General features: G+C 54.0%; 1 protein-coding gene across 1 annotated transcript in view; it reads right to left on the reverse strand.

The window, feature by feature from the left end:
- Window positions 1-13,121, reverse strand: part of LOC138580081 (WAP four-disulfide core domain protein 2-like) — a 37,683-nt gene extending 24,562 nt beyond the window's left edge. The window contains exon 1 of the mRNA XM_069650345.1: window positions 13,000-13,121. Within this exon, the coding sequence (XP_069506446.1) occupies window positions 13,000-13,063 (64 nt within the window). The 5' untranslated portion in view covers window positions 13,064-13,121. The remainder of the gene's footprint in view (window positions 1-12,999) is intronic.
- Window positions 13,122-13,616: the final 495 nt, after the last annotated feature.

A 13,616-nucleotide genomic window follows, 5' to 3' on the forward strand; every position in this document is an offset into this window, starting at 1 on the left:
ACCAACAAAATCCTCCCATGGAGTCATATGGGACTCCATGGAAAGGGGATTTACCAGTGTTTCCGCCACCTGGAATGTGTCGGTAATTATTGCAGACCAAGTGGTGGAAACAGTAATTCCGTTTGGTGGTATCCGGCCGGTATTACTGGCAGGATACCACCAAACCTGGAATGAGGCCCACTGTGAGGTAAGCAGAGGTATAAGGGAGCGGGAAGCTAACCACGGGAGAGGGTAAGGAAGTAACATTTGTCAGCAATAGATCTATAAGCAACCAGCCAAGGAAACGGGGGGTGCAGGGAAGAGGCAGATCACGCAGTCTCAGGGGAGGTGGGGAGTGGGGCAAGTGTGAACCTAGGCATTAGGGAGGAGCCATTTCTTGAAGAACAGGGACGCAAGTTCCTTCCTGAACGAACTGTATAAGCGAGAGGGCGAGTCTGGTGTTGATGGGGAGGAAATTCCAGAGTCTTGGGGCATAAACAGAGAAGGCCTGTCTTCGCGTTCTTTTCTTCTTGCACTGGTGGAGGTAAAGTCTGCACATGTCCTTGGATCTGGTGGAGCGTACACCAAGCCCACCTCAATCCCAGCAAAACCTATCTTATCAAGGAATCCTCACCCACCCAGCCAAACTCACTGCAATACGGACCAACAACTAAAGCTCACCCCAGCACTCCCTCCACCCACTGTAGCTCACCCTAAGAGGCATGCAACCACCCTATCTCACCCCAGCATCCCCTCACCCACCCTATCTCACCCCAGCATCCTCTCACCCACCCTATCTCACCCCAGCATGCACTCATCCACCCTAGCTCCTCCTAAGAGACATGCAACCACCCTATCTCACCCCAGCCTGCACTCATCCACCCACCTTAGCTCATCCTAAGAGACATGCAACCACCCCATATCACCCCAGCATGCACTCATCCACCCTAGCTCACCCTAAGAGACATGCAACCACCCTATCTCACCCCAGCATGCACTCATCCACCCTAGCTCACCCTAAGAGACATGCAACCACCCTATCTCACCCCAGCATGCACTCATCCACCCACCTTAGCTCATCCTAAGAGACATGTAACCACCCTATCTCACCCCAACACACCCTCCAACCTAGCTCACCCTAAGAGACATGCAACCACCCTGTTTCACCTCAGCATGCACTCATCTACCCTAGCTCACCCTCAAAGACATGCAACCACCCTATCTCACCCAAGTATGCACTCATCCACCCTAGCTCACCCTAGGAGACATGCAACCACCCTATCTCACCGCAGAATGCACTCATCCACCCACACTCGCTCACCCTAAGAGACATGCAACCACCCACTCTTACCCAGGCATGCACTCATCCACCCACCTTATCTCATCCTAAGAGACATGTAACCACCCTATCTCACCCCAGCACACCCTCCAACCTAACTCACCCTAAGAGACATGCAACCACCCTATTTCACCTCAGCATGCACTCATCCACCCTAGCTCACCCTCAAAGACATGCAACCACCCTATCTCACCCAAGTATGCACTCATCCACCCTAGCTCACCCTAGGAGACATGCAACCACCCTATCTCACCGCAGAATGCACTCATCCACCCACACTCTCTCACCCTAAGAGACATGCAACCACCCTATCTCACCCCAGAATGCATTCATCCACCCACACCCGCTCACCCTAAGAGACATGCAACCACCCTATCTCACCCCAGCATGCACTCATCTACCCTAGCTCACCCTAAGAGACATGCAACCACCCTATCTCACCCCAGAATGCACTCATCCACCCACACTCGCTCACCCTAAGAGACATGCAACCACCCTATCTCACCCCAGCATGCACTCATCCACCCTAGCTCACCCTAAGAGACATGCAACCACCCTATCTCACCCCGTATGCACTCATCCACCCTAGCTCACCCTAAAAGACATGCAACCACCCTATCTCACCCCGTATGCACTCATCCACCCTAGCTCACCCTAAGAGACATGCAACCACCCTATCTCACCCCAGAATGCACTCATCCACCCACACTCGCTCACCCTAAGAGATATGCAACCACCCTATCTCACCCCAGAATGCACTCATCCACCCACACTCGCTCACCCTAAGAGACATGCAACCACCCTATCTCACCCCAGAATGCACTCATCCACCCACACTCGCTCACCCTAAGAGACATGCAACCACCCTATCTCACCCCAGCATGCACTCATCCACCCTAGCTCACCCTAAGAGACATGCAACCACCCTATCTCACCCCGTATGCACTCATCCACCCTAGCTCACCCTAAAAGACATGCAGCCACCATATCTCACCCCAGAATGCACTCATCCACCCTAGTTCACCCTAAGAGACATGCAACCACCCCATCTCACCCCAGATTTCACTCATCCACCCACACTCGCTCACCCTAAGAGTCATGTAACCCCCCTATCTAACCCCAGCATGCACTCATCCACCCTAGCTCACCCTAAGAGACATGCAACCACCCTATCTCACCCCAGAATGCACTCATCCACGCACACTCGCTCACCCTAAGAGACATGCAACCACCCTATCTCACCCCAGCATGCAATCATCCACCCTAGATCACCCTAAGAGACATGCAACCACCCTATCTTACCCCAGCATGCACTCATCCACCCTAGCTCACCCTAAGAGACATGCAACCACCCTATCTCACCCCGTATACACTCATCCACCCTAGCTCATCCTAAAAGACATGAAGCCACCATATCTCACCCCAGAATGCACTCATCCACCCATCCTAGCTCACCCTAAGAGACATGAAACCACCCTATCTCACCCCAGAATGCACTCATCCACCCACACTCGCTCACCCTAAGAGACATGCAACGACCCCTCTTACCCCGGCATGCACTCATCCACCCTAGCTAACCCTAAGAGACATGCAACCACCCTATCTCACCCCAGAATTCACTCATCCACCCACACTCGCTCACCCTAAGAGTCATGCAACCCCCCTATCTAACCCCAGCATGCACTCATCCACCCTAGCTCACCCTAAGAGACATGCAACCACCCTATCTCACCCCAGAATTCACTCATCCACCCACACTCGCTCACCCTAAGAGTCATGCAACCCCCCTATCTAACCCCAGCATGCACTCATCCACCCTAGCTCACCCTAAGAGACATGCAACCACCCTATCTCACCCCAGAATGCACTCATCCACCCTAGCTCACTCTAAGAGACATGCAACCACCCTATCTCACCCCAGAATGCACTCATTCACCCACACTCGCTCACCCTAAGAGACATGCAACCAACCTATCTCACCCCAGCATGCACTCATCCACCCCAGCTCACCCTAAGAGACATACAACCACCCTATCTCACACCCAGAATACACTCATCCACCCACACTCGCTCACCCTAAGAGACATGCAACCACCCTATCTCACCCCAGCATGCAATCATCCACCCTAGATCACCCTAAGAGACATGCAACCACCCTATCTCACCCCAGAATGCACTCATCCATCCTAGCTCACCCTAAGAGACATACAACCACCCTATCTCACCCCAGAATGCACTCATCCTCCCACACTCGCTCACCCTAAGAGACATGCAACCACCCTATCTCACCCCAGCATGCAATCATCCACCCTAGCTCACCCTAAGAGACATGCAACCATCCTATCTCACCCCAGCATCCTCTCATCCACCCACCCTAGCTCACCCTAAGAGACATGCAACCACCCTATCTCACCCCAGCATGCACTCATCCACCCTAGCTCACCCTAAGAGACATGCAACCACCATATCTCACCCCAGAATGCACTCATCCACCCACACTCGCTCACCCTAAGAGACATGCAACCACCCTATCTCTCCCCAGCATGCAATCATCCACCCTAGCTCACCCTAAGAGACATGCAACAACCCTATCTCACCCCAGAATGCACTCATCCACCCACAGTCTCTCACCCTAAGAGACATGCAACCACCCTATCTCACCCCAGAATGTACTCATCCACCCACAGTCTCTCAACCTAAGAGACATGCAACCACCCTATCTCACCCCAGAATGCACTCATCCACCCACAGTCTCTCACCCTAAGAGACATGCAACCACCCTATCTCACCCCAGCATGCACTCATCCTCCCTGGCTCACTCTAAGAGACATGCAACCACCCTATCTCACCCCAGAATGAACTCATCCACCCACTCTAGCTCACCCTAAGAGACATGCAGCCACCCTATCTCTCCCAGCATGCACTCATCCACCCTAACTCCCCCTAAGAGACATGCAACCACTGTATCTCACCCCAGAATGTACTCATCCACCCACACTCGCTCACCCTAAGAGACATGCAACCACCCTATCTCACCCCAGCATGCACTCATCCACCCTAGCTCACCCTAAGAGACATGCAACCACCCTATCTCACCCCAAAATGCACTTATCCACCCACATTCGCTCACCCTAAGATACATGCAACCACCCTATCTCACCCCAGCATGCACTCATCCACCCTGTCTCACCCTAAGAGACATGCAACCACCCTATCTCACCCCAAAATGCACTCATCCACCCACATTCGCTCACCCTAAGAGACATGCAACCGCCCTATCTCACCCCAGAATGCACTCATCCACCCACATTCGCTCACCCTAAGAGACATGCAACCAACCTATCTCACCCCTGCATGCACACATCCACCCTAGCTCCTCCTAAGAGACATGCAACCACCCTATCTCACCCCAGCATCCTCTCATCCACCCACACTCGCTCACCCTAAGAGACATGCAACCAACCTATCTCACCCCTGCATGCACACATCCACCCTAGCTCACCCTAAGAGACATGCAACCACCCTATCTCACCCCGTATGCACTCATCCACCCTATCTCACCCTGAGACATGCAACCACCCTATCTCACCCCAGAATGCACTCATCCACCCATCCTAGCTCACCCTAAGAGACATGCAACCACCCTATCTCACCCGGTATACACTCATCCACCCTAGCTCATCCTAAAAGACATGCAACCACCCTATCTCACCCCAGAATGCACTCATCCACCCACACTCGCTCACCCTAAGAGACATGCAACCCCCCACTCTTACCCCGGCATGCACTCATCCACCCACACCCGTTCACCCTAAGAGACATGCAACTACCCTATCTCACCCCAGCATGCACTCATCCACCCTAGCTCACCCTAAGAGACATGCAACCGCCCTATCTCACCCCAGAATGCACTCATCCACCCACACTCGCTCACCCTAAGAGACATGCAACCGCCCTATTTCACCCCAGAATGCACTCATCCACCCACACTCGCTCACCCTAAGAGACATGCAACCCCCCACTCTTACCCCGGCATGCACTCATCCACCCACACCCGTTCACCCTAAGAGACATGCAACCACCCTATCTCACCCCAGGATGCACTCATCCACCCACACTCGCTCACCCTAAGAGACATGCAACTACCCTATCTCACCCCAGCATGCACTCATCCACCCTAGCTCACCCTAAGAGACATGCAACCGCCCTATCTCACCCCAGAATGCACTCATCCACCCACACTCGCTCACCCTAAGAGACATGCAACCGCCCTATCTCACCCCAGAATCCACTCATCCACCCTAGCTCACCCTAAGAGACATGCAACCACCCTATCTCACCCCAGGATGCACTCATCCACCCACACTCGCTCACCCTAAGAGACATGCAACTACCCTATCTCACCCCAGCATGCACTCATCCACCCTAGCTCACCCTAAGAGACATGCAACCGCCCTATCTCACCCCAGAATGCACTCATCCACCCACACTCGCTCACCCTAAGAGACATGCAAGCGCCCTATCTCACCCCAGAATGCACTCATCCACCCACACTCGCTCACCCTAAGAGACATGCAACCAACCTATCTCACCCCTGCATGCACGCATCCACCCTACCTCCTCCTAAGAGACATGCAACCACCCTATCTCACCCCAGCATGCACTCATCCACCCTAGCTCATTCTAAAAGACATTCAACCACCCTATCTCACCCCAGAATGCACTCATCCACCCATCCTAGCTCACCCTAAGAGACATGCAACCACCCTATCTCACCCGGTATACACTCATCCACCATATCATCCTAAAAGACATGCAACCACCCTATCTCACCCCAGCATCCTCTCATCCACCCACTCTAGCTCATCCTAAGAGACATGCAGCCACCCTATCTCACCCCGTATACACTCATCCACCCTAGCTCATCCTAAAAGACATGCAACCACCCTATCTCACCCCAGCATCCTCTCATCCACCCACCCTAGCTCATCCTAAGAGACATGCAGCCACCCTATCTCACCCCGTATACACTCATCCACCCTAGCTCATCCTAAAAGACATGCAACCACCCTATCTCACCCCAGAATGCACTCATTCACTCACACTCGCTCACCCTAAGAGACATGCAACCACCCTATCTCACCCCGGCATGCACTCACCCACCCTAGCTCACCCTAAGAGACATGCAACCACCCTATCTCACCCCAGAATGCACTCATCCACCCACAGTCGCTCACCGTAAGAGACATGCAACCACCCTATCTCACCCCAGCATGCACTCATCCACCCTAGCTCACCCTAAGAGACATGCAACCATCCTATCTCGCCCTGTGTGCGCTCATCCACCCTAGCTCATCCTAAAAGACATGCAACCACCCTATCTCACCCCAGCATCCTCTCATCCACCCTAGCTCACCCTAAGAGACATGCAACCACCCTATCTCACCCCAGAATGCACTCATCCACCCACAGTCGCTCACCGTAAGAGACATGCAACCACCCTATCGCACCCCAGCATGCACTCATCCACCCTAGCTCACCCTAAGAGACATGCAACCATCCTATCTCACCCCGTGTGCGCTCATCCACCCTAGCTCATCCTAAAAGACATGCAACCACCCTATCTCACCCCAGCATCCTCTCATCCACCCACACTCGCTCATCCTAAGAGACATGCACCCACCCTATCTCACCCCAGCAAGTACTCATTCACCCTAGCTCACCCTACGAGACATGCAACCACCCTATCTCACCCCAGCATGCACTCATCCACCCTAGCTCACCCTATGAGACATGCAACCACCCTATCTCATCCCAGAATGCACTCATCCACCCACACTCGCTCACCCTAAGAGACATGCAAACACCCGCTCTTACCGCGGCATGCACTCATCCACGCACACTCGCTCACCCTAAGAGACATGCAACCACCCTATCTCACCCCAGCATGCAATCATCCACCCTAGATCACCCTAAGAGACATGCAACCACCCTATCTCACCCCAGGATGCACTCATCCACCGTAGCTCACCCTAAGAGACATGCAACCACCCTATCTCACCCCAGCATGCACTCATCCACCCTAGCTCACCCTAAGAGACATGCAACCACCTTATCTCACCCCAGAATGCACTCATCCACCCACACTCGCTCACCGTAAGAGACATGCAACCACCCTATCTCACCCCAGCATGCACTCATCCAGCCTAGCTCACCCTAAGAGACATGCAACCACCCTATCTCACCCCAGGATGCACTCATCCACTCACAGTCGCTCACCGTAAGAGACATGCAACCACCCTATCTCACCCCAGAATGCACTCATCCACCCTGGCTCACCCTAAGAGACATGCAAACACCCTATCTCACCCCAGCATGCACTCATCCACCGTAGCTCACCCTAAGAGACATGCAACCACCCTATCTCATCCCAGAATGCACTCATCCACCCACACTCGCTCACCCTAAGAGACATGCAACCACCCTATCTCACCCCAGCATGCACTCATCCACCCTAGCTCACCCTAAGAGACATGCAACCATCCTATCTCGCCCTGTGTGCGCTCATCCACTCACACTTGCTCACCCTAAGAGACATGCAATCACCCTATCTCACCCCAGAATGCACTCATCCACCCACAGTCGCTCACCCTAAGAGACATGCAACCACCCTATCTCACCCCAGAATGCACTCATCCACCCACAGTCGCTCACCGTAAGAGACATGCAACCACCCTATCTCACCCCAGAATGCACTCATCCACCCTAGCTCACCCTAAGAGACATGCAACCACCCTATCTCACCCCGTATGCACTCATCCACCCACACTCGCTCACCCTAAGAGACATGCAACCACCCTATCTCACCCCAGAATGCACTCATCCACCCACAGTCGCTCACCGTAAGAGACATGCAACCACCCTATCTCACCCCAGAATGCACTCATCCACCCTAGCTCATCCTAAGAGACATGCAACCACCCTATCTCACCCCAGCATGCACTCATCTACCCTAGCTCACCCTAAGAGACATGCAACCACCCTATCTCATCCCAGAATGCACTCATCCACCCACACTCGCTCACCCTAAGAGACATGCAACCACCCTATCTCACCCCAGCATGCACTCATCCACCCTAGCTCACCCTAAGAGACATGCAACCACCTTATCTCACCCCAGAATGCACTCATCCACCCACACTCGCTCACCGTAAGAGACATGCAACCACCCTATCTCACCCCAACATGCACTCATCCACCCTAGCTCATCCTAAGAGACATGCAACCACCCTATCTCACCCCAGCATGCACTCATCCACCCTAGCTCACCCTAAGAGACATGCAACCACCTTATCTCACCCCAGAATGCACTCATCCACCCTAGCTCACCCTAAGAGACATGCAACCACCTTATCTCACCCCAGAATGCACTCATCCACCCACACTCGCTCACCGTAAGAGACATGCAACCACCCTATCTCACCCCAGGATGCACTCATCCACTCACACTCGCTCACCGTAAGAGACATGCAACCACCCTATCTCACCCCAGAATGCACTCATCCACCCTGGCTCACCCTAAGAGACATGCAACCACCCTATCTCACCCCAGAATGCACTCATCCACTCACACTCGCTCACCCTAAGAGACATGCAACTACCCTATCTCACCCCAGAATGCACTCATCCACCCACACTCGCTCACCCTAAGAGACATGCAACCGCCCTATCTCACCCCAGAATGCACTCATCCACCCTAGCTCACCCTAAGAGACATGCAACCACCCTATCTCACCCCAGCATGCACTCATCCACCCTAGCTCACCCTAAGAGACATGCAACCACCCTATCTCACCGCGGCATGCACTCATCCACCCTAGCTCACCCTAAGAGACATGCAACCGCCCTATCTCACCCCAGAATGCACTCATCCACCCACAGCCGCTCACCGTAAGAGACATGCAACCACCCTATCTCATCCCAGAATGCACTCATCCACCCACACTCGCTCACCGTAAGAGACATGCAACCACCCTATCTCACCCCAGCATGCACTCATCCACCCTAGCTCACCCTAAGAGACATGCAACCATCCTATCTCGCCCTGTGTGCGCTCATCCACTCACACTTGCTCACCCTAAGAGACATGCAATCACCCTATCTCACCCCAGAATGCACTCATCCACCCACAGTCGCTCACCCTAAGAGACATGCAACCACCCTATCTCACCCCAGAATGCACTCATCCACCCACAGTCGCTCACCGTAAGAAACATGCAACCACCCTATCTCACCCCAGAATGCACTCATCCACCCTAGCTCACCCTAAGAGACATGCAACCACCCTATCTCACCCCGTATGCACTCATCCACCCTATCTCACCCTGAGACATGCAACCACCCTATCTCACCCCAGAATGCACTCATCCACCCTAGCTCACCCTAAGAGACATGCAACCACCCTATCTCACCCCGGCATGCACTCATCCACCCTAGCTCACCCTAAGAGACATGCAACCACCCTATCTCACCCCGGCATGCACTCATCCAACCTAGCTCACCCAAAGAGACATGCAACCACCCTATCTCACCCCAGATTTCACTCATCCACCCACACTCGCTCACCCTAAGAGTCATGTAACCCCCCTATCTAACCCCGCATGCACTCATCCACCCTAGCTCACCCTAAGAGACATGCAACCACCCCATCTCACCCCAGATTTCACTCATCCACCCACACTCGCTCACCCTAAGAGTCATGTAACCACCCTATCTCACCCCAGAATGCACTCATCCACCCACAGTCGCTCACCGTAAGAGACATACAACCACCCTATCTCACCCCAGAATGCACTCATCCACCCACACTCGCTCACCCTAAGAGACATGCAACCACCCTATCTCACCTCAGCATGCACTCATCCACCCTAGCTCACCCTAAAAGACATGCAGCCACCATATCTCACCCCAGAATGCACTCATCCACCTTAGCTCACCCTAAGAGACATGCAACCACCCTATCTCACCCCAGCATGCACACACCCGGCCAAGCTTACCTTAACATCCAGATATCTCGCCCAGAAACCCTCCACCACCCGCACTCATCACAGCCAAAAGCAGGGATTTCTTAATTGTAGGGCACGAGGGACATGTGCCTCGGACCCCCACTTGGGGGAGGGGGAGGGGCACCCACCTGGCTGCCTAATGCCTATTTTTTGCCACCACATGATATTGCCCGGCGCACCGCTGAGGGTTCAGGCCCGCTGCCCGGCTGCTGCCCGGGTGCTGTCAGCAAAGGTGGCCCATTCAGATCAGTCACGCCCCCGATGTGGCCTGTGGTCGCTGCAGCAGAATCGTGACAGTCCCGACATTAGCAGAGCCCCGGATATTTTCCAGACCTAGCAACACCTCTGCTAATAACCAACATTGAAATGTATGTACCTTGATAACTTAGAGTGCAACAATGGTTCAGAGGATAGCTCAGTGTGTTAAGCATGTGTTGCAGAGATCTGTGTTCATATACTAGATAACAGTGGCAAATCCCGGCAAGAAAGACTCAGCTTTCCCTTCTCCGACTGATTGATTTATTTATTTATTACATTTATTTTACGCCCAGACCCTGGGGTATCACGGCGTAGTAAATCGATGGCATTCATCTTCCATACATATACCATACGATTTCAGGCTGGCAGAGATAGGAAGACATTGGTTACACTTACATGAAATGACAAGCTTGCTGACACTTTTTTACACATTTAGTTGATGAGTTGTGGTTGGGGGTGGGTAGAGGTGGCTGTTTGCAAGATAATAACTGAAAGTGGTTGAACAGCCCGGTTTTAGTAGTTTTTTGAGGTTGATAAGAGTGAATATATAAACGTTCTTTATATTAAAACCAAAACCAAAACAATGCACCTGCACCAGAAAGTACTAATTTAAAAAACATAGCATCAGTGTGGTGCAGCTCTAGACTGAGGTCCTTCCAATCGAAGCCCACCAACCCCCTCCAATGTAGAGAAAAGTGCGTTCATCTAGAGACATGGCCACATTTAAGATAGTGGAACACAAGTTGAGCATCCCATGGGTCGGCTTCACCAGCAGAGAATCCTGTGATCCTGGGCAGGTCACCTTATCTCACTGCACAGCCCTGTGCCATGGAATCCTGTGATCATGGGCAGGTCACCTTATCTCACTGTACAGCCCTGTGCCAGGGAATCCTGTGATCCTGGGCAGGCTACCTTATCTCATGCGCCAGGGAATCCTGTGATCCTGGGCAGGCTAGCTTATCTCACGTGCCAGGGAATCCTGTGATCCTGGACAGTCCATCTTATCTCACTGCACAGCCCTGTGCCAGAGAATCCTGTGATCCTGGGCAGTCCATCTTATCTCACTGCACAGCTCTGTGCCAGGGAATCCTGTGATCCTGGGCAAGGCACCTCATCTCACTGCACAACCCTGTGCCAGAGATTCCTGTGATCCTGGGCAGTCCATCTTATCTCACTGCACAGCCCTGTGCCAGGGAATCCTGTGGTCCTCGGCAGTCCATCTTATCTCACTGCACAGACCTGTGCCAGGGAATCCTGTGATCCTGGGCAGGTCACCTTATCTCACTGCACAACCATGTGCCAGGGAATCCTGTGATCCTGGGCAGGTCACCTTATCTCACTGCACAACCCTGTGCCAGAGAATCCTGTGATCCTGGGCAGTCCATCTTATCTCACTGCACAGCCATGTGCCAGGGAATCATGTGATCCTGGGCAGGTCACCTTATCTCACTGCACACCCCTGTGCCAGAGAATCCTGTGATCCTGAGCAGTCTATCTTATCTCACTGCACAGCCCTGCGCCAGGGAATCTTGTAATCCTGGGCAGGTCACCTTATCTCACTGCACAGCCCTGCGCCAGGGAATCTTGTAATCCTGGGCAGGTCACCTTATCTCACTGCACAACCCTGTGTCAGGGAATCCTGTGATCCTGGGCAGGCCACCTTATCTCACTGCACAGCCCTGTGCCAGGGAACCCTGTGATCCTGGGCAGGTCACCTTATCTCACTGCAAAACCCTGTGCCAGGGAATCCTGTGATCCTGGGCAGGTCACCTTATCTCACTGCACAACCCTGTGCCAGAGAATCATGTGATCCTGGGCAGTCCATCTTATCTCACTGCACAGACCTAAGCCAGGGAATCCTGTGATCCTGGGCAGGTCACCTTATCCCACTGCACAACCCTGTGCCAGAGAATCCTGGGCAGGTCACCTTATCTCACTGCAAAGACCTGTGCCAGGGAACCCTGTGATCCTGGGCAGGTCACCTTATCTCACTGCACAACCCTGTTCCAGAACAGCCTATAGGAGCTCACCTAAGCAAGCCAGGGTTCATCCCCAGCAAGCAAGCACCCACCACCCTGTCGTGTAGGCGCTGTTTCCTTGGCATTGATCTGGAGGCAGGACGCCCTTGTGCGGCTGCACCCTCTGAGCGCCCTTTGCGCCGGCACTACCAGCCCCATAACAGTCAGGGCTGCCATAATACGGTGCCGGCTGGCAATCTCATTCTGGCAGGGGTTGCCAAATGGCTGGCACATGCCTTTCTGGCACTCATCCAGGAACCAAAACGACTGCCTCTGCCAATGTACAGCCCTCCTTCGGCTATTAAAGGGTGTGCCAGGCTGATGCCAAGGGGCGACTTACCTGGGCCCCCACCATCTGCCAGGACCAGGCCGAGCAGGGCGGGCAGGATGAGGGTCGCCAGCATGGTGGGCAAGGACGCTCGGCTGCAGGGAGAGTTACTGTGGGCACGGGGAGGGGCAGGGCCTCTATTTGTAAGCTAGCCTAGCCCTCGGGCCCAGAGCAGAGGGGGGAAGGGATTGCATTCTCACCTCCAGCACCCCCGGGGAGTCCCGGGACAGGCCACCAGTGTCTGCGCGCCTCTTCCCACACTGCGCCTGTAAGCGGATACCAGGGCGTGCGCTGGTGGGCAGCTCGGGGCGGGTGGCATGAGGAGACGCCCGGACGCCAGACACTGGCCTCTCCCTGCACAGGTGGAACCTGAGACGGGGCCGAGGAGGAAGCGGCTCCTCGGATATTGTTCACGAGCAGGGCTCAGGTGGGGGGGCCCTGCTCATATGTAGCCGGAGGGTGCCACTGCCAGGCGGCAGACAGACATTGCGTGCAGGAGCCCCACAAAGGCGTGGGTCGCGGCGCTATAGGAGAAGCTTCCAGGCGCATCTAGGATGGGCACACATGCCCCGCACGGTCGCCTTTCTTTCTGCTCTCTGCCACCTTTCCATGTTTTGGTTTTGGCTACA

The sequence above is a fragment of the Ambystoma mexicanum genome, chromosome 3p (assembly GCF_040938575.1).
Source record: "Ambystoma mexicanum isolate Mex_15411 chromosome 3p, UKY_AmexF1_1, whole genome shotgun sequence".
Taxonomy (NCBI): Eukaryota; Metazoa; Chordata; class Amphibia; order Caudata; family Ambystomatidae; genus Ambystoma; species Ambystoma mexicanum.